Here is a 25,439-nt window from a genome sequence, read left to right on the forward strand (position 1 = left end):
TGACTCATGGACTTCAACTCCCAGAATTCCTGAGCCAGCTTGGCTGGCTCAGGAATTCTGGGAGTTGAAGTCCATGAGTCATAAAAGAGCCGAGGTTGCCTACCCCTGCCCTAAGGGGACGTGCATCAAGTGCATTGGCGTGCCTATGGTCCCTGTCAGTTTTGTTTTCTTTCTTTGAATTTGTAATTTTTGTTTGATGAATCAATAAAGTAAAACAGCCGACTTCTATTAGGGGGCATTGTCAGGAATTTAATGTTGATGATAAGGAATCCTGTAGCCTTTAAAATAACTGTTCCAGCTTTAGAAATGCTGACTCACCAAATACTAAAGGTAAAGGTTCTCCCGCACATGTGTGCTAGTCGTTTTCCGACTCTAGGGGCCGGTGCTCATCTCCGTTTCAAAGCCGAAGAGCCAGCGCTTGTCCGAGGACGTCTCCGTGGTCATGTGGCCGGCATGACTAGACGCCAAAGGTGCACGGAACGCTGTTACCTTCCCACCGTACTGGTCCCTATTTTTCTACTTGCCTTTTTACGTGCTTTTGAACTGCTAGGTTGGCAGAAGCTGGGAGGAGTAACAGGCGCTCAACTCTGTTACCCGGCACTCGGGATTTGACCCGCCAAACTGCCGACCATCTGGTCGACAAGCTCAGCGTCCTAACCCACTGAGCCACCGCGTCCCTTCACCAAATACTACTTCATATTTATTGAAGGGTTAAAATGTTAAAGACTTCACAATGAAACAGACCATTATGTCTATGTAAGCCATTTGCCTTGGATCAGCTCCCATTATGGACCTCTATCATAGAAACATTTATAGATAGTCCTTGACTTACAACCACAACTGAGCCCAAACCTTCCATTGCTAAGCAAGACGCTTAACCTAAAACTATCGAAGAACTTCAAATTGTCACATTATTGCCTGACGTTTACCTGACATAATTGGAACAAAAATGCAAGGTCAGTTAATTTCATTGTCAGTTTATACAAACAAAAGCTGCCCCCTGGAGCACTGGCTTCTGAAGGGCTGCTATCTGTAAAGATGCTTTAGGACTAAGATGCTAGCCTCTGGTCAGATCTACTTTGTATCACAGTAAATTTTCAAATGGTCCATGAAGGAACACGTCTTTCTAGGGACAATCTCTGCACGCAGCATCAGGAATCTCTGCTGCCTAGAATGGTACAAAGCAAACCATGGATCTCAAAATGCAGGCAGTCCTTGATAAAAGCTTTTTCTTTCTGTAACTTGGATGCGTGGAGTATCACCAGATACCTATATAACATCTACACCTATCCTGGAATACGTGACAACCTTCTGATGGTATCGTCATTTTCAATATTTTAATATTGCAAGCCAGTAGTTAAAGGCAAATTCCTGACTTGGAATTCAAACTACTATCTGACAAATGAACTCTTATGAATCTGAAGGTTTTTTTTCTACCGTTAATAGCTGATCACTCATTTCCTGCAACATTTGATACCTGTATTTGAGAAGATTTCCAACGACGCCCCAGCTAACTAGTCCAGACTTTAAACAAGCAGAACTATAATGGCTTTTTCAAGATTCTATTAGGAAACTGCTTTATCAGTTTGGTAAGTGTGTAGTCCAATGCATTAACACCAGTGCATGAGTTGAGCCAAAAAGATGCCCACCTCTCCAAATTATGCAACACCATCAAAGAGTACGCTTCTGTCCTCCCTCCCTAATTAGAGAAGTGTAATATAAGCCCACACCCAATGACTTTTCAATATACAAGCCAATTCCCAGTGTTCTGTTTTGTATTGAATGCTATCAAGAAAATCAAATTTTGGAAACCCAAGGGGAAAGATTGATAGAAAACAGCATTGGGATGCTAAGGACCCACAATGATTCAAAAGGACTGTGTATCAAACAGTACTGGTATCCAGCTGAAATGGACTTTAGTAACCCTTTTGAAATCTTCAAGATGCTTTGATGTTATGTTAGCTACTGACCAGTAGGAGTCACTATGTAACATGTTTGGTTGTTACTAGGATTATTCAGGTTAGGCAGCCTCATGCTATGATCTATGTTCAACTGTTAACGGAAGTTGAACCTACAGGCCTCAATCAGAAAACTTTCTAATATGAAGGGATATAAGAAAAGGAAGGCATTATTATATGGCTTTTATAAGCCTATCTTTCCTGCAAGCTACTGGCAGCCAGGCCAAGATAACTTAAAAGTTAATTGCACAGTAATACAGTAGTCAACAAGTGAATGGCCAATGAGTTCAAATCCTATTAAAAGATTGGACACTGAATAACTAGTATGGAGGATGCAGAACTGCCTGGAAAGTCCCAATAAAGGCAAAATTGATTGAATAATGTCTCCTATTCATCGATATTTAGTACAATATCTAAAAACTACACAAGCAGCCCCATCTCCTTTAAGGGGAGGTACTTTTGAGACTCACAATAACAAAAATCAGAACATTTGCATAGCTTCTTCATGATGTCTCATGAAAGACTACAAATTATTTATTCCTATCATGTTCATTTTATTGCTACTAAAGTCTCACATCAATTTCTTAAAGAGCCACAAAACAGAAGAATTAGATCACTTTGCAAAATATAGGATTATTAGTTCATACAATTGCATTGCTAAGCAACCACCCCACAGAATCCTCTTAATTCCATTTTGAAACAGAATTCAGACCTGCATGACGAAAGCCATAACATATCCAAAGGAAAGTGGAAGATCAATCTTGTTCCTTGTCCTGTGAAAAGCTCAGAAGCTTATAGAAGCAGGAGGAACCAGTAAAATTCAATAAAAACATGAATTTATAGGGAAATAAATGCAGGTAACAGCAGCAATAAAGAGAAACTTGCAACTCAACCCATGTTATCAATAGTGTTCTTTCACTGATCAAAACAATTGAGGTAAAGGAGATTTGAAATTATGCAAGGCCATTTGTCCCATTTTTGCTGTTTCCATTTTCATTTGAACTGTGCAACCAGTCACCATCTGTCAATCATCCAGTTTAAACAAGATGCTTCTAAAGCATCTAAGAATGTTACAGTCTCTTCATAAAAATCCAGAAATGATTCTCTGTCACGAGTGGAGTTTTAAGTACTCTCCCCCACATATTTTGGCAAACATGATTAAGAATCTTCTTTCTCCTGAAACCTAGAATTTAAAGAACAAACAGCATAAATACTCTTGAGATGTATTATAGTTCCACGCGATTGCTGACTATGGATTAAAAACATATGCTGGAGTAATTAATGACTCATGTAATCATTTTACACAGCAATTAATATTATAACATCTGTACAACTCTCCCACGTGTTTTAGACATAATTTAAATAACCTGACAAGGTAAGATTATTTCAGAACTTCAAAAGCAGAATAGGCAGGAGAATGAAGATGCATCTGAGACCTATTCTGCAGAAAAATCTGGAGCCATCATCAAATGGTATCTCCAATCCTTATCTTTGAAAAGTACTCAGATGAGTACTGGAGATGAACAAGAGTGGTAGTTATGATCAGCCATTGTATGCCATCTTCCTATGGTGACCTTGCAATCTGGGTGCTTGATGCTCAGCTCAAATTATGAAGTCACAGGATCCCATGATCATGTGATCATCATTTGCAACCTTCTTTGCTGGCTTCCTACAAGCAAAGTCAAGGGAGAAGCCAGCAGGAAGATGCAAACTGCAATCTCTTGAAGCTCTTGCTATACAACCTTCAGTGATTCACTTAATGACAGCAAGCAGGAGCACTGGAATTTCTATCATTAAGGGTCATGGTCACTTGACATTGCACTTTACGGCTGCTTTACTGTCATTAGGTGAGGACTAAAATGAATTGTAAATTAAGCCTTTAAAGTCCTCCTGGAACTCAGATATATTTCCATCACAGGGAATCACCAGGTGTGAGGCTACCAAAGATGGCCTTTAGAACAACATTCACAGCTTCTACTGGTAAACCAGAAAACAATGTGCCATATTCTTGGGGGAATTTGTACAAGTTTAGATAATCCCTGAATAAAATAGTAAAATATATAAATCCTAAATAGTTTATGGTCTTAAGGGCTAATCCTAACATTTAATGTTGAGTCTTGTAACAAGCAAACAATATAGCTGGGACAAAACAAACGGGACTTAATTTAAAATATCTAGTCATCATAAGCAAGTCAAGGGAGGCAATATAACCAATCTATTCCATCGTTAACGATGGGGGGTGGGGTGTTACCTCCCGTTGATAGGGCTCGCAACTTGGGCGTCCTCCTGGATTCATGGCTCAGTTTTGAAGATCACATGGGAGCCGTGACCAGAGGGGCTTTTGCCCAGGTTCGCCTGGTGCACCAGTTGCGACCCTACTTGGACCGAGATGCCCTACGCAGTCACTCATGCGCTTGTGACCTCCTGGTTAGACTACTGCAACGCTCTCTACATGGGGCTGCTCTTGAGGACCACTCGGAGGCTTCAGTTTGTGCAGAATGCAGCCGCGCAAGTTGTGATGGGGGTTTCCCGATACTCCCATGTAACACCTCTTCTCCGCGAGCTGCATTGGCTTCCGGTTGCCCTCCGGGTGAGATTCAAGGTGCTGGTGATGACCTATAAAGCCCTAAATGGCTTGGGTCCGGGATATTTGAGGGAACACCTGCTGCCGGCATCAAGTTCCCTTCGTCCTGTGTGCTCCCACAGGGAGGGCCTTCTCAGGGTGCCGGCGGTACGTCTGCCGGCGGATAACACCCAGGGGGAGGGCCTTCTCAGTGGGTGCGCCTGCCCTTTGGAACCAGCTGCCCGTGGAGCTTATGACTGCCCCTGACCTTCGCTCATTTCGCCGGGACCTAAAGACCTGGCTCTTTGAGCTTTCCGGCCCAGGCTGAGAGTTTTAATTGGGGTTTTTATATTTTTATTTCAGGGACTGAATTTAATCATTTTTAATTGTTTTTAAATTTTTGTATTGATGTTTTAAACACCCTATAAACCGCCCTGAGTCCTACGGGAAAAGGGCGGTATATAAATCTAATAAAATCTAAAATCTAAATCTAAAATATACAAGCTCTTACTTGCATTGGATGCAGGTATAGAAAACCGTCTGTCCTTCATCTGCAGATCTCATCTGCCGAGTATGGTAGGCCATGCCCTCATGCCCACACCGAGGACATTTTCTGTCAATCTGAAAAGATTGAAATGAACAAAATAAAGAGTTCAGTAAACCTTTTGATGTTGGTATGGCAGAATCCTTAAGGTGCAACTGAGAAACTGAGGCAATAAGTACAGGGTGCAGAGTCTTTCAAGGTGCCCTTATACAAGCTTATGTCTCGTGTAACCTCCTACACACAATTTTTTTTTTAAAAAAATCTAAGAATGGAGTTGGTCTTTCCTCAAGGGTAAACATGACCCCCACTGCAAAGGAATTCATTTCTGCTCTCCTGTTCATTTTCCTTCTCTGCAGCTATTCCAGATTGATTATTTCTTAAAATTGTTTCCAGAAAATATAATACAGTCAAAGCTTATTTTAAATGTTTGATGGGGCAGGGTGGGGTCTGTTATTTCCCATGTCAGCACAGGGTGAGCCAGACAGGATCTGCAAGGGTGACGTAATTATGCAAATAAAGCAAAGAGCCACAAATCATGTAATTTTCATCATTTGCATATTGACACCATCATGCCTATGGTGCCTAATGGAACTAATAACTAGTGTTCTCATTCACTCACCAGTGGACCCTTAACTTCTTTTCCTTCCTCTGCACTCAAAGAAGAAAAATCTATTTTGTTGAATGTGACAGATGTATGGATGACTCTCTTTTCAAAATCTATGCAAAGAAGAAAATGTATGAAGAATGATTAAAATGCTCCTTAATTCAAGCTTGTCAATTTTTCTTTTCTCTTCTTTCTTTTTTTTGTGTGCTTTTAAGTCAATGTTGATTCCTGGCAACTGCCTAGACCAGGGGTCTTCAAACTTGGCCCTTTTATGACTTGTGGACTTCAACTCCGGCATTGGTCGCACTGGTGAATGATCTCTGGAGGGCTCGGGACAAGGGATATTCCTCTGTCCTAGTCCTATTAGACCTCTCAGCGGCTTTCGATACCATCGACCATGGTATCCTGCTGCGGCATCTCAGGGGATTGGGATTGGGAGTGGGAGGCACGGTTCTTCAGTGGTTCTCCTCCTATCTCCTGGGACGCTCGCAGTCGGTGTTGGCAGGGGGGCAGAGGTCGACCGCGAGGCCTCTCGTTTGTGGAGTCCCTCAGGGGTCGGTCCTCTCGCCTCTCCTGTTCAACATCTACATGAAACCGCTGGGTGAGATCATTCGTGGTTTTGGAGTTGGGTATCATCAGTATGCTGATGATACCCAACTTTTCATTTCGACCCCAAACCACCCCAGTGATGCCCTCGACGTGATGTCCCGGTGCCTGGAGGCGGTCCGGGTCTGGATGGGGAGGAACAGGCTTCGACTCAACCCTGACAAGACTGAGTGGCTGTGCGTACCGGCATCCCGGGATATTCAGGATATCCCACCCCTCACTATGGGGGGTGAGTCATTACCTCCTGTAGATAGGGCTCGCAACTTGGGAGTCCTCCTAGATTCACAACTCTCCTTAGAAGACCATATTGTAGCTGTGACTAGGGGGGCCTTCGCCCAGGTTCGCCTGGTGCGCCAGTTGCGGCCCTATCTAGACCGGGATGCCTTACGTACGGTCACTCATGCGCTCGTGACCTCTCGTCTTGATTACTGCAACGCTCTCTACATGGAGCTACCCTTGAAGACCACTCGGAGGCTCCAACTGGTACAGAATGCAGCCGCGAGAGTTGTACTGGGAGTTTCCCGATACTCCCATGTCACACCTTTGCTCCGCGAGCTGCATTGGCTACCAGTTGTCTTCCGGGTGAGGTTCAAGGTGTTGGTAATGACCAACAAAGCCCTTCATGGCATGGGTCCGGAATACCTTGGGGAGCACCTGCAGCCGGCGTCAACTTCCCTCCGCCCAGTACGCTCCCACAGAGAGGGCCTCCTCAGGGTGCCACCGGTCAAAGAATGCCGACTGGTGGCCCCCAGGGGGAGGGCGTTCTCTGTGGGTGCACCGGATTTATGGAACCATCTTCCGGTTGACCTCCGGATGGCGCCCGATCTCCGCTCCTTCCGGCGCGATCTTAAAACCCATCTCTTTAAACAAGCTGGCCTGGCCTGATGGGACGGGGTGGGATTTTTATAAATGAATTTTAATTTTAATTTGTATTAATTTTATAGGCATTGTTTAATCATGTTTTAATAATTTTAATTTTTGTATCTAGTTTTTATGTATTGCCCTGTTCACCGCCCTGAGTCCCCTGGGAGAAGGGCGGTATATAAATTAAATAAATAAATAAATAAATAAATAAATAAACTCCCAGAATTCCTCAGCCAGCATGCCTGGCTGAGGAATTCTGGGAGTTGAAGTCCACAAGTCATAAAAGGGCCAAGTTTGAAAACCTCTGGCCTAGACAAATCTCTGTAATATTACCGGCAACATTTCAGAAGTGTGTTGCCCTTGTCTTCTTTTTCTTCTTCCTAGAGCTGAGAAAAAGTGACTGGACCTAGGTCACCAAGCTGGCATCATGCCTAAAGGTAGGACTAGAACTCAGAGTCTCCCAATTTCTAGCCTGGTGCTTAACCTCTATACCAAACTGGTTTGATATTTCATCTAATGTTCCTTATATTCTCACAATTTGGAGTGGAACACATGATCACTAAAGCTGTGTTATTTCCAACAGATAAAAATTTAGCATATCAGGAAGAGGATTAAATTACAACTTTTTCCTGACAACTAGTTTTCTAAATTCTACTGCTAAGCTTGTAAGCCGCCCTGAGTCTTCGGAGAAGGGCGGGATATAAATGGAATTAAAATAAATAAATAAATAAAATAAATCAAGGGTACCACTTTTTGTATCATTTTTTTTTGTTTTCAAAGATTGTGTTTTCTATGAAATGATAGATTCTAGTTATAAGGGATACACTAATCTCTTCTGTTGTTTTGAAAAATTAAGCACATTTAGGACTCAGAATAAACACGTTTCCATATTTAAACATGAAATAAGTAATTTCCAATTTAAATGGATGTTCATTACAGTAATAGACACCCCGCCCGCTAATAGTGCATGAAACTGAGATTTCATTCATTGCTTCAAGTGCAGAAATAAATGGTGGAGGTATTAAATGAATGAACTCAGATGGGAAAGATAGAAAATAATTACCAATTTCTTTTAATAAAAGAACGCTGAAAAGTATGCTTAGAATTTGGTATCTATGCTCCTGGATGAATATACACCTACAAAACAGAACTTACCTTGCACATCAATGTTGAAAAAGCAACAGGGACACATCACCTTATCCTGGATACCTGGCAGAGGCAGGACAGTACCACACTCAGGACAAAAATCAAGTTCTGACTCAAAGCAGGAACCTCCTTGTTCCATAATTAGAAAATAAACGGAGGCTGTATGGGAAAGAACACATACACTTGATCATAAAAATCAAAAGGTGATCCCAGAATAATCACTCATACCCTATCTTAAGAATAAACACTTTTGAGGGCCACTTGAGATTTCTGACCTTCTTTTGCTGGTTGGCAAGCTGATGTTTTTTCATCTTATATGGAAAAGCCACTTTCCCTAATCATTCATTATCTCAAATGTTTTCTAATATTAAAATTATTGATTTGGGGTCTGGTACTTTGTCAAATAAATAGGGACAGGTCTCTTTCCATATAACTTTAAACCCAGAAAGAGGGGAGAAAAAACCTGGAGTAAATAGTGAAAGAATTAATGTATGCAGCTATATTTATATACAATGCAAATGTATGAAATGAAAATGTAAATAATCTTCCCAAGCTCTGTTTAATTAATACGAACTAGTTTAACGTGGATCTATCTATTTTTCCAAAACGGTTAATACTGTTCTGTATATTTCGATATATAATTTAATGCAGAAACAAATATAAATGTTCCCAAATAATAGATCACCATTGGCCATAATGATCTGGGTTGATACAAGCTGAAATTCAACCACAATTCCAGAGCCATACATTTCCCTCTCTACTCCGTATACTGAACTTGCCCAAATGCTGCTTAACTCGTCCCCCAGAAAAGTAAAAACGCTCTAGGTCAGGGGTCTTCAAACTTGGCCCTTTTATGACTTGTGGACTTCAACTCCCAGAATTCCTCAGCCAAGCACACTGGCTGAGGAATTCTGGGAGCTGAAGTCCACAAGTCCTAAAAGGATCAAGTTTGAAGACCCCTGCTCTAGATCTAGCTCGCCTCTCGATGAAGTTTCTTATCAATGTGACGAAACGGGTTTGTCTTGGTATGTCGCCATTCCACCAAAAAGAAGCAGATGGTCTACTTCTGCAGAAGAGTAATTGCATCTACTTCGATTTTCTCCGGTCTGGAAGCTCTTCGGTGTGCTAGATTGACGATCTGCCTCATTCTAGACAGCCCTTTCCACCGGCTGAGAATAATGAGGGTTGGAATCGAATTTCCTCCAAATCGGGAGTAAGAGACACTTGAAGAAACGTTGCGCCCGAGTTTTTGAGAAGAACAAGGATTTCTGTGAATGCCTCTCACTAAGCTCGCTTTGAGCTGAGAAAATCGAGCAATTTAAGTTTCCATGCAATTTCTACCACTCTTAAGTACCCCCCCCAAGTGTAATGTAACAGTTTAGTGGAGGAGCTCGTGATTGCATCTTAAAGTCCAAATGCTCGAATCATAATCCTAATCGCTATATTCGACATAGTCTATAATAAAAATTAAAAAAAATACCTTTGCTCTCAGTCCATTTACCACCTGTCGTCGGCTTCTAAATGTAACCCCACGTGCAGACTCCGAAAGAACGCTCGATTGGTTTCCCGGAGAGACAAGCTCGAGAGCGCAGAGCGGCCACTCTTCAAGAGCAGTAGAAAAAAAAAAGAATAAGCGCTAGACTGTCCACGCAACAATCCTCTTCCTCTTGTGATGAGTTTTCTAGACCGATTTTTTTTTCTGATCGCGATGCGTTCATGTATAATAAGGATGCAAGGTTTGTTTCCAACCAAGTATCTGAAAACGCCCAAAAATCCATGCAGGGACTTGCCCAAGCAGTCTCCGAGATCCAGACACGATTGAACGGGGCAAAAAAAATGGATAAAATAATAATAATAATAATTTTATTTATATACCGCCCTTCTCCCGAAGGACTCAGGGCGGTGAACAGGGCAGATATATAAAAAAAATACAAAAATACAAAAGTTAAAAGAAAATTAAACATATGCCCAACTAAAAACAGTAAATACATATATTAAAAATGACAATAAAAACCCAACCCATCCCCCATCAGGGTCAGATTGGAGCCCATAATGCAGAGAGTACCCTATCCTACAATTTTCACAGTTCTATTGTAAAGAGAATTTATTGTAAAGAGAATTTATACTGTGAAACTTTCCAAAAGTTCTTATTGGTCAGAAAGTATGCACAATGGCATAATTCTAGATTCGGGAATGCAACCTTAGCATCTTTTTCAAAAATACCATCAGAACTGAAGAACCCCATAGAAAGGAACAGAACAATATAATGCAGATTTAATGGGAATTTATTTATATTTCGTATTTCTTAACCACCTATCTTCCTCAGAGTTCCGTGCAAATTCCATGCAAAATTCAAAATACTGTGGGAATTACAGTAATTTTGAGTATGTCTACTACAAATGGTACAATAAAGAACCCCTTTATCAATATCCAAAGGCTAGTTGTGTGTATTCTTTCGGTTGTTGTTTGGATTTAATTTTTAAAAAATGTAAAAGAAGAGAATGGATCTGAAAAAGTGAAATGAAAACCTCCCCTCAGCTGTTTGAAAAACTCACTACAGTACTTGAGTTGCAGATGTGTTCTGCATTTGCACTCTAGCGCAGACATGTCAAACACAAGGCCCGGGGGCCGGATGCGGCCCGCGAAGTGGTTTCATGTGGCCCGCGAAGCCATCCTGGAAACATTGAGGGAACAGTCCCCACTGCCTTGGCCCTGGCCCAGAGACCCTCCTTCTACCAGAGACTCTCAGATCTGTCCCACTCCTGCCCAGGCCCCCATAGGCACCCTTGATGCCAACGATGTAGAGCTGGCCACGCCCACCCAGTAGGCCATAGTACTCTAGCCACACCCACCAAGTAGGCCACGCCCACCCTGGCCATGCCCACCCAGCCCCCTGAGAGCAACCACAATGCTGATGCGGCCCTCAATGAAAATGAGTTTGACACCCCTGCTCTAGCGTGTTTTAATACACTTCTTCCAAAGGACTGCACAACCTTGTTTTATTTATTTCACGCATAAACACATATGTATTTTTTTAACTTATATCTTATTTTTTTACTATTCAAACATTGTTAAAGGTAGGGTTTATTAAACTAGGAGCCTTTCCAGCAATCGCCTATTTTATTCTTTTTCAGCACTTGATTTAACGCATTACCAGCAGCAACAGCATGAATCAATGAGTTTATTATCTTGGAGAGGATATTCCACACTGACTATATATTTAACGCAAAGGGTCAAGGAAATAGCTAAGGGGTTGAATGGACCTATGCAGAAATGTGGATATATATACTGTTTTATAGAGTTTTAAAGATCAAAAGTAGCAAATTAGTTAAAATAGGTAATCATTTATGTGTACACACTATAGACCAGGGGTGTCAAACTGCCGACCCACAGGCTGGATGCATCATGGCGAAACCGCATCCACCCAATTGCTGGCAATGGGAAAAAAAGATATCACGTGACGTGAGTTTGACACCGCTGCTATAGACCATTAGAATGCATATTTGTGGAAATTCAGATTAACTAAGATCTGGAATGAGTAAATTACCTATTTTTAAACTCTTGAAGTGCTTTTAAATTAAACACCATTTATAGTTAAATACCATTTTTCCCAGCACTGTGTAATTTGTTGGATTATTCCAAAGGTGATATACACGAGCAATAAAAAATAAAGCACACTGTCCCTGCAATTATAAACATCACCATCATTGTAATTATCATGAATCATGTTTTTTCTGAAAGAAATAGCAGCTACTAGCTTTAGTTTTTCATCATTAGTCTTTCCAGCACGTTTGGAGTAACAAAGAATGAGCATTTGTTAAAAGTATTGGTTTTGGTCTGTTGAATAAAGTTGATAAATGACCTTCATTAGACATTGACCTTCATTATTGATATTCTTTATTCTTGATCTTCATCATTCTTCGGATGGCTTTCCGAATCTCTTTGTTCCTCAGAGTGTAGATCAGTGGATTAAGCATGGTGGTGACAAAGGTATAGAAGAGGGAAATCATCTTGCTTTCATCACCGGAGTACTTGGACGGAGATCGGAGATAACTACAAATAGCTGAGCCATAGAAGAGTGACACCACCATCAAGTGGGAGGCACAGGTGTTGAAGGCCTTCCGCTTCCCTTCAACTGAGCGGATCCTCAGTACAGCAGCCACAATGTAGCTGTAAGAGATTGTGATCAGACCCAGAGGTGGTAGAAGGAACAGCACACTTGAGGCAAAGAGCTCTGCCTCATTAACAGAGGTGTCCACGCAGGCCAATTTGATTAAGGCTGGTACCTCACAGAAAAAGTGGTCTATCTGGTTCTGCCCACAACATGGAAGACTAAGGGTCATGACTGTCTGTACTACTGAATTGCTGAAGCCACTTCCCCACGAGATAGCAGCCATTGTGAAACACAGAGACTGGCTCATAATGGTAGTGTAACGCAGTGGATGACAGATGGCGGCATAGCGGTCATAGGCCATGACAGCCAACAAAACACACTCCGTGGAGCCCAGAGCAAGAGAGATGTATAACTCACCCACGCAGGCACCATAAGTGATAGTCTTCCTTTTTCTCCAGAAGTTCACCAGCATATGGGGCCCAAGACTGGTGGTACAAGAGAGATCAAGGAAGGAAAGGTTGTTGAGAAAGAAATACATGGGGGTATGGAGATGGGGATCTAATCTTGATACCACAATGATGGTTGTGTTGCCCAACAGTGTCATCAGATAGCAAGTTAGGATAAGGACAAAGAGCACCATCTCCAAGTGTGGCCGGTCAGTCACTCCCAGTAAGATGATGTTGTGATTCAGGGTCAGCCTGTGGGTTCGGCAGTTGGGTCAGACGACTCAGAGGAGGAGGGGGGTGTTGAAGAGCTTGCTGAGGGGGTTGAAGATCTTGCTGATGAGAGCCCTCAGCCAGGCCCCTCCCACCTGGTCACGACGGAGACCCAGCTGTGTGAGCCTGACAGCGTGGATGAAGATGACCCACAGCTGGCCCTGTTCAAGGACGCCCGACGCAGGAGGCAGTCAATCAGGAGTAAACAGAGGAAGGCAATGGGGCACCTCGGAAGGAGGCAGAGAGAAGCCACGCCCTGAACTGTATAAAAGGGGAATGCGTGGGAGGGCTGGTTTGCTGAAGGCAACCGCTTGATTAGTTCCTGTTTCATAGCTCCTGTTTCATGGTTGGTGTCTTGTTTTGCTCTGTTTTATGTTAATAAATTTGGCAGGCTTAATTCCAGCCTCTTGCCCTTTGTAAAGGAGTTGTCCCTGCCTTTTCTGCAGGGCTGGTAGCAGGCTGGTACAGAACAGATGAATTCTCCTTGGTAGCTTTGGTTTCCTTTTTCCCATGTTGAGTCTCTGGACATCCTCTAAAAAAAAATTTAGGGAAATAAAAAGAGCAGCAGAAGAAATGGAAATAGATTATGGATGCTGACTTGAATGAAAGTAATTTAAGTGAAATATTAAGGTTTACTGAGGATCACCCAATGATTTCCACATTTGAATTGAGTTCTGACTTTGGCTCTGATTAATCCAAGAATATTTTTGGTGTTGCCTTCTGTCAAAAATATTCCTGGACTTTCAGTTGTTGTTGTTGTTGTTGTTAGCTGCGAAGTCATGTCCGACCCATCGCGACCCTATGGACAACATTCCTCCAGGCCTTCCTGTCCTCTACCATCTTCTGGAGTCCATTTAAGCTCACGCCTACTGCTTCAATGACTCCATCCAGCCACCTCATTCTCTGTCGTCCCCTTCTTCTATTGCCCTCGATCTTTCCCAGCATTAGGCTCTTCTCCAGTGAGTCCTTCCTTCTCATTAGGTGGCCAAAGTATTTGAGTTTTAGGACTTTCAGTAGTTTTAGCAAAAAAAAAAAACCTCCCATTTTTTTTTAGTTCTTATTCAGAGCTGATCTTGCTTGCCCCATTATTACCCCAGACCGTTATAGTTTCAGGAGGGCAGAAGTACAAGTCCTTGTTCCTCACGGTTAAGATGACTTTCGCTCATATTTTTTTTGCTCCACATTAATAGTAGTATTTGATTCTCCTGCTGCTGAAACTGGGGCAGTTCAATCACTTGTTGTGCTTATTGTCTTACACAAATATCTCTACCAATAAAGAGAATATTTGTAGCTGAGGTTGAACTGTGGAGTCCTTTGTGTTCTCTGAGCTCAGTTGTTTTCTTGCAGATGTTTCATTACTCAACTAGAAACATCTTTCATTACTTAGTTGGGTAATGAACCTTCTGCAAGAAAACAACCAAGCTCAAAGCACCAAGGACTCCACAAATATCTCTGTTACAATTAAACAGGGGCATCCTCAGTTGGATCTTGCTGTTTGCCATTGGCCTCCATTTTATACAACACTGCTGGGTGGCCTCTGATGAAAGAATTGGTGTGGTGGGATCAGTACTGTAGTAGAATGTTGAAATGCTGACTGTTGCTTTTTCCCCTTTTACTGAATGAAATTGACAAAGAGTTCTGTTTCCCTTTCTAGGCCCAGTGACCAAAAGAGTGGAGTCCTCAAAAGACATCCCCCCCCCTTCTCCCGTAGAGAAAAAAGTTGGTCCTGACTTCTGGGGAAACCAGCAATTGAAGGCTATGCATCCTTATGGCTGAAACCGAGGAAGAGCTGAAATTCAGAAAAGCATTTCTTAAAAGGGTTCAATCTCCAGCTAGTTTACTCACAGGGAACAAGCAGCTGAAGGCTGCCGTGGAGAAATGTCTTCTGATGGCTGGGAATTCACTTCCAAAATTTCTCACAATGAGAAGAAAATGTTGTTCTTCCACTTCTTTAATGGAGGTAGCCAAAGAGCGTAGATGAATACATTGCCCTGTATTGTACAATTATCTCCCCAGTCCTCTCCGAACATCAGAACAAATCCATAGAAAGTTACCAAGGTGAAATTCCTTCCACTCCACCTTTTCCAGATTGAGAATAGTCAGCAGCCAGGGAAGCTTCAGAAAGACGGAAAAATGTGTAACGCAAAGCAACAACCCCCTTCACTGCTATGACCAGGACAGAAAGCTCAAAAACAGCAAGAGAAATTTGAGGGAAACTGTCAACTACGCTGAAAGTAATATAAAAACACATCTAGGAAGGCAGAGCTTGAGATAATGCAAATCAGATGTTGACATCATAATCTGTACAGTCTTAAAAAAGCTCTAAGGATATAATAGATTTTACATTAGACTCTGACAAAATTTCTCATAGGGGTTCTTAAAAACTTAGTGGCTGTGGTTTAAGAGGATTTGGTGTTTAATGCACTGCAAATTAACAGAGCAAAGCAAACATTTCTATTTGTAAGAATAAAGAGTACTTTTCTTTATGAAGTCCCTCATGGATCTGTGTGGGGACTGATATTTTTAATTTGTTCATAAATTAAGCTTTTGCTCAGGTTCGCCTGGTGCGTCAGTTGCGGCCCTATCTGGACCGGGATGCCCTGTGTACGGTCACTCATGCACTCGTGACCTCTCGTCTGGACTACTGCAATGCTCTTTACATGGGGCTTCCCTTGAAGACCACTCGGAGGCTCCAACTGGTACAGAATGCAGTCGTGAGAGTTGTCTTGGGAGTTTCCCGGTACTCCCATGTTACACCTTTGCTCCGCGAGCTGCATTGGTTACCAGTTGTCTTCCGGGTGAGGTTCAAGGTCTTGGTGATGGTCTTTAAGTCTTTACATGGCATGGGTCCGGAATACCTCGGGGACCACCTGCTGCCGGCGTCGACTTCCTTCCGCCCTGTGCGTTCCCACAGAGAGGGCCTCCTCAGGGTGCCTCCGGTCAGAGAATGCCGGCTGGTGGCCCCCAGGGGGAGGGCCTTCTCTGTGGGCGCCCCGGCTTTATGGAACCAACTGCCGGTTGAGCTCCGGATGGCACCGGATCTTCGCTCCTTCCGGCGCAGGCTAAAGACCCATTTATTTGAACAACCTGGCCTGGCCTGATGGGGGAACGTTAGGGTTTTAATGGGTTTTATATTGTGATTGTTTTAATTGGGCAATTATTTAATCCTTTTTTAACTTTTGTATTTCTATTTATATGCCCTGTTCACCGCCCTGAGTCCTCCGGGAGAAGGGCGGTATATAAATTTAATAAATAATAATAATAAATAATTTTGATGGGTAAGCAGTGTCTGGTTTTCAGGAAAAAAACAGAATAGCAGAACAATTATTATTGTTTAATTAAATGTTATTAAACAATTCAGAATGGTAAAATCCTAAGATGGTTGTGAAGAGATCAAGAAGGATCTCTTTAAATTGGATGAAGGGAGTTCAATTTAAGTTAGTGAAGTTATCACACTAGGCGTCTACTTCTCTCAATTTTACATACATTTTGTTGGGGTATAAACTGCCTGCAACTAAGTAGGGAGCAAAACATGGGTTATAATGGATAACACACTGAAATCAACTTAGTATGGCATTTGTGAAAAAAGACAATTCTATGCTAGGAATTGCTGTCAACCGTATTGGAAATAAATATATTTACATTGTAAACCCTGAAACAAATCCTTGGTTCATTTACATCTGGTTGTTCAATTTTTTTTAAAAAGGTTACTATAGACCTGGAAAAACACGCAGAGGAGGGTAATGAAAATAATTGGGGGTGCAGAAAAAATAACCTTCCTTGTGAGGCTAAAAAACTGAGATACTTTAGTTTGTAAAAAAAAAAAGACAGTTTGAGGGCATATTAAATAAAATCATGCATTACGTAGAGGAAATAGGTAGGAGTTTTTTCCCACTCTCAAAACACTTAGGATCCCCCCACCTTTCCAGGCCATACAGAACAGTCTTAATCTGGAGTTCATTCCCACAAACTATAGGCTAATTTGTATAGCTTAAAAGGAAGATTGGATAAATGCAGGGATGACATATCTCTCAATAGCTATTTATCCTAAAACTCATGATTACTTCTGATTTGGGTGCAGCATCCTTCCAAATACCAGTTGCAGGAAAATAATTATGAGAGAGGGGTACATTCTCTGCTTCTGCTTGTGAGTACCCCAGAGAAGCATCTGGCAGGACACTGCAAGAAATAAAAAGTTGGAGTGAGATGGGCTTTCAATTGTTCCAGCAAAACTGCTCTTAGATGTTCCTCTTTCTTAGATTCTCCTTACTCTTCCTTGTTCTGAGAAAATGAGAAGCTTTCCAAGGTTTCATGTCAGTGGAAGTTGAATCTTGCAATACTTCTACATTGCTGGTAAGACAATGTCCTTTGCAATAAAACACTCCAAACATTAACCTCTTATAAAAACCCATGTCCAGAATGAAAGTCTGTAGGATTTCTACTGTCATCTTCTCCTTGAGGAGGATGGTTTACTTAGTCTCATATTGTCTTGGTCTCATGGAAGTATTGTCCATGAAGGAGAGGCCTTGATGAGAGTAAACTATTCACAGTAACATTTTGGACTGATTCTAAAGAGCTCCAGAAACAACAGAAGAGCAGAAGAGATTCAGTTGAAGGCAAAAGCTACACAACAGTTGAAGCCAAATATTTTTCATGTACAAGTTGATGAAGACTCAGTTGAGGGGAAGATCAAAACCAATGGGTTAAAACTACATAAATCTAGTTTCAGGGAAAGAAGCTAGCAAAAAAAAGCCAGGCTGAAGTTACAAGAGGACAAGAGCTGAACAAATAGGGGCCAAGACAATTGTGGGATAAAGACATGGAAGGAGGAAGGGATTAAAATAAAAATAGAAGATTGTTTGTGAGGTTCCTGATGGCCAGTTCCAAAGGTTATGTTGATACGCCATTCTGCAGCTATGCAGATGTTTTTGCAATGAGCAAGAAAATGGAAAAAGTAGAAAAATGTAGAAAAATTACAAATGGAAGATATTGACATCGGGTTCCCCAGATATTCTTGGAATTACAAAAATAATAGAGTGGGAAGAAGCCCCAAAGGAGAGAAAGTAACGACCCAATTGGTCAAGAGAGAAACAAAAGACATGGACTGATGCAAATTTAGCTTATTTAGAAAAATGAACCCAGGCTTTATGAGATCCATTTTCTGGCCTTATGGTTGTAATAAAAATAAGCTAGGAATTACAATTAGTGAAAGAATAAAGAAAAAAGATGATGCCAAACGTGTAACATACATGGAAGCAGGAAGAAAATAAGAGCAAAAAAGGACTACAGCGGTAGAAAGATGGTGGTGAGGATTTAGAATGTCAGAAAGTTAAGAGTCTGAAGTTTAACAGTCAAGCTGAAAGAGAAAAAGCAAGGAAGAAGGTGATCTCCCTTGCAACTCCTACCGTGATTGACCATCTATTTCATCACAACACTTGCATTGTATCATGGAGGGGCCATTCAGTTCTGCACAGCTGAACCTTGCTCTCTTTGCCTGTATGTGCAACAGATTTCCTACCTTTATATTTCTAAAAAAAAGGGAAGGAAATCTGATTGCCAGAACTCTAGTATATACATTTATTGTTAATAACAAGGACATCAGTTGGAAAATTGCCATAGAGCTCTAGAGAATCAGAACTCAGAGTGAACTCCTAGGGCCAAACTACATATTCTTCAGGTGGCAATTGGTAATGAAGTCCCAAAGGCCACCTCACAGAGGCAGAGCATCCCCAGGAACCTATAACTTGAGAGAGAGAGAGAGAGAGAACCCAACAGCCTTTGAGCCACACATCAACCTACAAACCTACATCCAGAGATTATTTTATTCTTTTGAAGAAGCATTCCTGATTATATCTTTTAGTTTAACTGAAGTTTTTAAAACTCCACTAAATACTTTGTCACTAAGAGATGCTATCTCATCTCATCTAAAACAGGAGATGATGAACTGATCACTCTTCTCTAGAACAGACATTCTGTATTTGAAACATGTGAGTTCTAATAGTTGTTTTGAGCCTTTCCAAATAATTGTAGACACAGCACAAGGTTGACTCAGCCTTCCATCCTTCCGAGGTAGGTAAAATGAGGACCCAGATTGTTGGGGGCAATAAGCTGACTTTGTAATAATGCCGCTTGGGTGTGTGTGTGAAAGCCCTAATAAGCAGGCATATACATAGAATGAAGGCTACTGCTAAGCTTGTAAGCCGCCCTGAGTCTTCGGAGAAGAGCGGGATATAAATGGAATTTTTAAAAAAAATTCACTGGGTTACATCAGCACAGTGCTTTGTAAAACCCACCCTGAATCTAGATTGAACATACATTTTCACTGGAATAGGCAGGTTGAATATTTGTAGCCCATGTTTTTTTTCTTCCAGGTAATGTGTAGGGTTATCTTAAGGATGAGAATAAGGGTGGTTGACATGCCATGCATCATGAATATAAAATTCAAAAGATACTGTATTTCATTATGAATCACACCTATGACATGTGTCAATGAGTGGATACCATGAAAATTTACAAATCAGTACTGCTAGTAATATTCCATACCACTAGTTATGGTATTCCACTGTAATTCTCCTCCACTCTTCTATTCTTTCCACTGAAGTCTGAATGCTCCTTGAATTTGGGCCTTTTGATGGTTACAGAATTGTTTATATTTTGCACTAGCATGCCTTGTTCTATTAAGTCCTCTGCGCTGCTTACACAGCCTGAAAAACCTCCATGAAAATCTTCCATTTCACCTTTGCTTTTGATCTGGTAACTCTGAATAAACGGAACAGAAACTACAGAACTTCAACTTTATCACAATAAGATAAAGACAGAATTAATTCTATAAACCTGTGTTCGAATGCTTTCCTTGTGCGTTTAAAAATTAAGAAATGAAGAAAGATTGCACAGGCAGTAGTAATGTCATTTTAGAAAGCCTGGTTTCTGTTGTTATAAATAAATGGGCACATCAAATAGCAAAGCCCATGTAAAGGAAGACCTGTAGCCTAGAAAAACGTATGTGTAGAAAGATAAAATACCCATTTAAGGACACTTCTGTTTTAACTCTAAGATAAAGAGACACCTGTATTAAGTATACATAAGGAGGCACCTGTTTTTGCCACAGATAAGGAAACATTTGTTTGTAATAGGCTAATACATTCCATTCTATCAATACCGATAAAAGAGAATATTTGTGGCTGAGGGTTGAACTGTGGGGACTTTAGCGCTCTCTGAGCTTGGTGGTTTTCTTGTAGACATTTCGTTACTCAAACTAGGTCACAGGTCTGCAACCCGCGGCTCCGGAGCCGCATGCGGCTCCCAGTCCTCTGCCATGTGCAGTCCAAAAAAAAAGTGGGACTAAAAAAGTTCAACCAATCAATTCAAATATGCAGGGTAGGTGCATATCTCGCCTTGGCTCCACTCTTCAGCCAAACCCTGTTCTGCGCATGCGTCCATGCATGCGCATGCGCACACATGTTTTGCGGCTCCCAGTTTTTCCTTTTGTGAGGGAACCGGTTCCGAGTGGCTCTTTCACTGTTTCAGGTTGCTGACCCCTGAACTAGGTTAACATTCTCAGTGCTAGGAAGAAGTGGGGTTTGCTTTCACTAGCGGCTTGCTCTGTCAGTGTTGGTGGGAGTGATCTTGGAGGTTCTTAGAACTTTTTCAAGAACCAATAATTCCTGTGTGCTGTGTAGATGTGTATCAACAAATCTGACAAAAATATAATCAATAAAAGTGTTTGGGTGATGGTATGTGTCATGTATTGCTCGCAACCCTTCACCTAGCATCTTGTGCTGCAAGGACTGCACGTGGACATCTTCCATCAGGAAATTCCTGCAAATAGAAAATACAATTATCTCATTCATTCCACTCTGTACTGAGCCAAGCCTTTGCAGATTTGTTTCTCCCATTCCCACTGTTATGTATTGGGCTTAATTGTAACACAACGTGGTAAGCTGGAGCTAGCTAACGGCTCCCAGCAACTCAGACTCACCATCTCCAGTGCTGCTATTGGCTGCCCCTAGGCGGCAATGGGTTGCTTTAAACCTATTGGCTGCCACCTAAGGGCCAGGCTATAAATTGCTGCAGGCTGCAGCTCAGTTCCTCAGTTCAGATCCTGTAAACAAATAAACATGACTATTGCTGAACTCACTCGCCTTGTCTTCATTCCTGCGCAACGAACTCACTACACAACACCCACATCTTTCCCCCGTCACTTCTTTGATGCAATCTATCTTTCAAAGATGAGATTTTGCAAATGGTTTCAAGACCCTCTAGGGTAGGGGTAGGCAACCTTGGCTCTTTTATGACTCGTGGACTTCAACTCCCAGAATTCCTGAGCCAGCTGGACATCTGTTTTGCTTTGCCTCCACGGAGCATATTTTGTTGGCTGTCATGGCCTATAACTGCTATGCTGCAGTGTGTCATCCCTTGCAGAATGACTGTTGTCTTCTGGGTGAATGGCTTCAGCAACTCTTTCATACAGACCAGTAAGAATAATTTATTTTGTGAGGTTCCTGCCTTTCTAAAAACGGCCTGTGTTGATACTTCACTTAACGAAGCTATGTTTCCTACTAGTGTGATGTTCCTTCTAGCACTAATTAGTTTTATCATAAACACATGTCCTGCAGGCCACATCCGGCCTGCGCAGGCCATGCCTACCCCAACCCTGCAAAAAAAAATCCCGATATGTCACAATACATCCTGCGATGCAATTGGGTTGGACACCCCTGCTGTAATGGCTCTATAGAAGCTGTAAGGCAGGAAGAGGGACTTCAACCTTTATTCCTCCCACTTGGTTGTGGTGTCCCTCTTCTATGGACCCATCATCTTCAATTATCTCCAGCCTGTCAGTTCCTGAGGCAATTTTTTCTCCCTTTTCTATACAGCACATTTGTCACCACCATGCTTAATCCACTGATCCATATGCTGAGGAACACACAGGTATACAAAGCTCTCCAAAGACTAACAGTGAAGAATTAAGCCCATGATTCACAGCCCCATTTGAAGGTGAATGATAAGTGCTCCCTATTTGTTACTGGTGTGGATTTTTTTTATTGTACCTTACACAGCAATAGACAAGACTATAAATAAAAGAGCAAAGAAAACCCAAAGCCACAGAGATGATCACACAATTTATAGTTCACTTTCATGCAATAAAGAGAGAATTTCTGAAATCTGTTTAGTTTGTTGTCACTAGCACATGCACAATTTGTGTCAAGTCTGTCCCATGATTTCTTTTCAATTTTGTTTGATCCCCTGTGAAAAAGGAATCTTCTGAAGTTCTTGGAAATTTCTTTTAATGGGAATTGGAGCTTATTTTATTACTGCTTCGACAAATCCAGTCTGCTTTATAGTTTTTGCTGTCACCAATCCTGGCTGCGTTGTGCTTATTGTGCTGTACTTTGCAGCCTTCCTGCCTATCCCTACTTCCACGGAAAGAGTTTCCTCATGATTTCTTCCTTTATGAGAACATTTCCCAATTTTTCCCTGTATGCAGACCATTGCATTCCCACCACAAGCTTCTGAAGATCATATATAAGCAGAGTCAGCAATGCATTCTTTCCGGATGCCATATATACAAAGTCTCTTTCATACCATCTGCAGGACTCCAAAGTCATATTAAAAATTAAGGCTCCTCATGATTGGATTGAATTGAAAGAGTTCCTTTCAGATACACATCTAAAACTGCTGTGTGCTTCAGTGGCAGCCAAATCTTCACACTGAACACCAACCACTCTCCAGGGATTTATGGAACCCATTGGATTCCCCAGTTCAGTCCTTCAAGTTCTGGAAAATTATGTTCCACAAGGCAGGCACCATATCAGAAAACGTTCTCCTATGGAGCTGGTTTTAGTTTTTGTGGCATTGGAAAATAGTTCTTGACAATCTTCCCTCCCTTTAATGTATCTGAACACAGCTATCAGATCTCCTTTAAGCCTTGGTGTTTTGTTTTTTTCTAGGCTGAACAACCAAATTCCTTTAGCTTGCCTTCAATTTCTTGCACCATCTCTGTTACTCTCAGAGTAACAAAGTAACTACTGCGTCAATATGCTTCTAGAAGTGTGCTACCGATAATTGCATGTATATATGAGGGACGCGGTGGCTCAGTGGGTTAGGACGCTGAGCTTGTCGATCAGAAGGTCGGCAGTTTGGCGGGTCGAATCCCAAGTGCCGTGTAACAGAGTAAGCGCCTGTTACTCGTCCCAGCTTCTGCCAACCTAGCAGTTCGAAAGCACATAAAAATGCAAGTAGAAAAATAGGGACCACTACGGTGGGAAGGTAACAGCGTTCCGTGCGCCTTTGGCGTCTAGTCATGCCGGCCACATGACCACGGAGACGTCCTCGGACAAGCGCTGGCTCTTCGGCTTTGAAACGAAGATGAGCACCGGCCCCTAGAGTCGGAAACGACTAGCACACATGTGCGGGGGAACCTTTACCTTTACCTTTATGTGGGCATACATATAATACAAACATAAGAGAACAATTAAAATGTCTATGGGGTGTGTTGTTTGCAACTGTTGATGTAGTGCCTTGTTCTACAAAGGCTGCAGGCACATTTATTCCATCATAATAGTCCTGCGAATAGCAAATATAATTTTCTGATACCATCTGAGAAGTCCTTCACTTTGATCCTAGCCAAACGTTTGCAGGTCTTTTCCTTCCACTCCAGCATCTTTGTTCCTGTCACTTCTCTGATGTTATCTATCCCTTCTTGGGTGAGCTTTGCAAAAAAGGAGCTCTCGGGCTTTGCTGGACTCTGGGGAGAGTGATGCCTTCTTTGCTCCTAATTGTTCCATCACGAGTCTGTGATAACATTACAACAATTTTCTTCAAGTGGGCAGGAATAATCCGGCTTCTTCCTCCTCCTTGTCCTTGAAAATGTTTATAAAGTCTGACAGTGAGAACAATGAATCAATGAACAGCTTACCTCCCAGAATTGTGGGTGCGCCATCGCTGGAGGTTTGCAAGAACAAATTGGACAACCATTTGTCCAGGATGGAATAAGGTCTCCTGTCTTGGTCAGGAGGTTGGAGCAGAAGACCTCCAAGGTCCCTTCCAGCCCTGTGTTACTATGATTCTACCATCCTGCTCCACTTCTCACCTTCTCAAGTTGATTATTATGTGTCTGTGAGATCTGTAAATATTCTGGAGCGCCACTGTTCTGAAAGAGCCAACATGAAGGTATAGTGTTGTTGTTGTTTTTTCTTTTTAGAACTCCCTTGAATGTTTTTTGTTGTTTCATTTGATTATGAAATACTGCATGTTGTCATGTAAGTATTCATTGGTTATAGCCAGTGGTGGGATTCAAATATGTGAACAACCAGTTCTCTGTGTAATGCCACTTCTGGAAGTCCATTCTGGGCCTGGGCAACAAAAAAATAACTACCGGTTTGGCTGAATGGGTGCGAACCGACTGAATCCCACCACTGGTTATAGCCAAATTCATTAAACATCCTGTCCTAATCTCTGGTAGGATCCACTCAAAGTTGCTAAGGCGATTGTTGAATGTGTCTGTTCATCATGAAATGTCACTTTATGTTAGACATATTTCTTGACAAGCCCCCGATAATAGTCCTAGAAATAAGGAAGACCTTTGTTTAATTTGTATTGATTTGGGAAATATTCATCCCAAATTAATATACAAAATGGAACGCAGCTACATAATGAAATCCACAAACTGTCAAGTGGTTTCTAACTGCACACACACGTACACAAGCATGTTTATATAAATATCAATTTTAAGGGGAAACTTGTATAGGAATATATATTTTTAAAAAAATATGAACTGTAGCAACTGTATGATAGAAAACTATAGAAAATGCGCACAGATGTGCAAGTGTAAGAAAAATTAAAATGTGTAATTTTTTTAAAAAAAATTGGACTTTACCAGAATGAGAAAGTGATATCAAATTGGAAAGGGGCAAACTGAAGAGTTACTGAGAAATTGACCATAGCTGAACCTGACCCATATACCCATTTCTAACAAGTACAATTCCAACCTTTCCTGAATATAAATTGCTTGCCTACATTTATTAACCTCAGACCTGTTTTCCTATTTTAGTTTAGGGTGGACTGTTTTCTTTTTTTTGTAAAGATGAAAGGCTTATGGAGCAGAATTAAGGTGTTATTGCTGAAAAACCATAAAGTGCTGTAGGATGTACACCTGATTAAAGCACCTGCACAGTGCATTTCCAGTCTGCACACTTATTAAGCTATGCATTTGGTCTGTATCTTGTTCTACATGAAAGATAAAAGTTAGGTTAGCTGTGACCATGCAGCATAGTACCTGTCAAGCATCTTCCAACGTTCTGCTGTGCAATTTCAAGAGAGAAGCCA

At 41.6% G+C, this 25,439-nt stretch overlaps 2 protein-coding genes across 3 annotated transcripts; both read right to left on the reverse strand.

The window, feature by feature from the left end:
* Positions 1-2,453: 2,453 nt before the first annotated feature.
* Positions 2,454-9,842, reverse strand: POLR1H (RNA polymerase I subunit H). 2 transcript variants are annotated; one of them, XM_083356104.1, is made up of 5 exons: positions 9,766-9,842; positions 8,295-8,444; positions 5,685-5,782; positions 5,037-5,142; positions 2,454-3,141 (listed from the first exon to the last, which is right to left on the reverse strand). In XM_083356104.1, the coding sequence occupies exons 2-5, from the start codon at positions 8,422-8,424 to the stop codon at positions 3,029-3,031; spliced, it is 447 nt and encodes a 148-aa protein (XP_083212230.1). In that variant the 5' UTR covers positions 8,425-8,444; positions 9,766-9,842; the 3' UTR covers positions 2,454-3,028. The 2 variants fall into 2 exon arrangements, with proteins under 2 accessions (XP_083212230.1, XP_083212231.1); XM_083356105.1 differs by having other exon boundaries at positions 5,033-5,142.
* A 2,327-nt stretch (positions 9,843-12,169) lies between these two features.
* LOC310634790 (olfactory receptor 2G3-like) lies at positions 12,170-24,054 on the reverse strand (the record flags this gene model as incomplete). The annotated part of the gene is made up of 3 exons (XM_083353327.1): positions 12,170-13,066; positions 13,582-13,647; positions 24,031-24,054. The coding sequence occupies 3 exons, from the start codon at positions 24,052-24,054 to the stop codon at positions 12,170-12,172; spliced, it is 987 nt and encodes a 328-aa protein (XP_083209453.1).
* Between the last annotated feature and the right edge of the window lie 1,385 nt (positions 24,055-25,439).

Source organism: Vipera ursinii (assembly GCF_947247035.1).
Source record: "Vipera ursinii genome assembly, chromosome: 2".
Lineage (NCBI taxonomy): Eukaryota > Metazoa > Chordata > Lepidosauria > Squamata > Viperidae > Vipera > Vipera ursinii.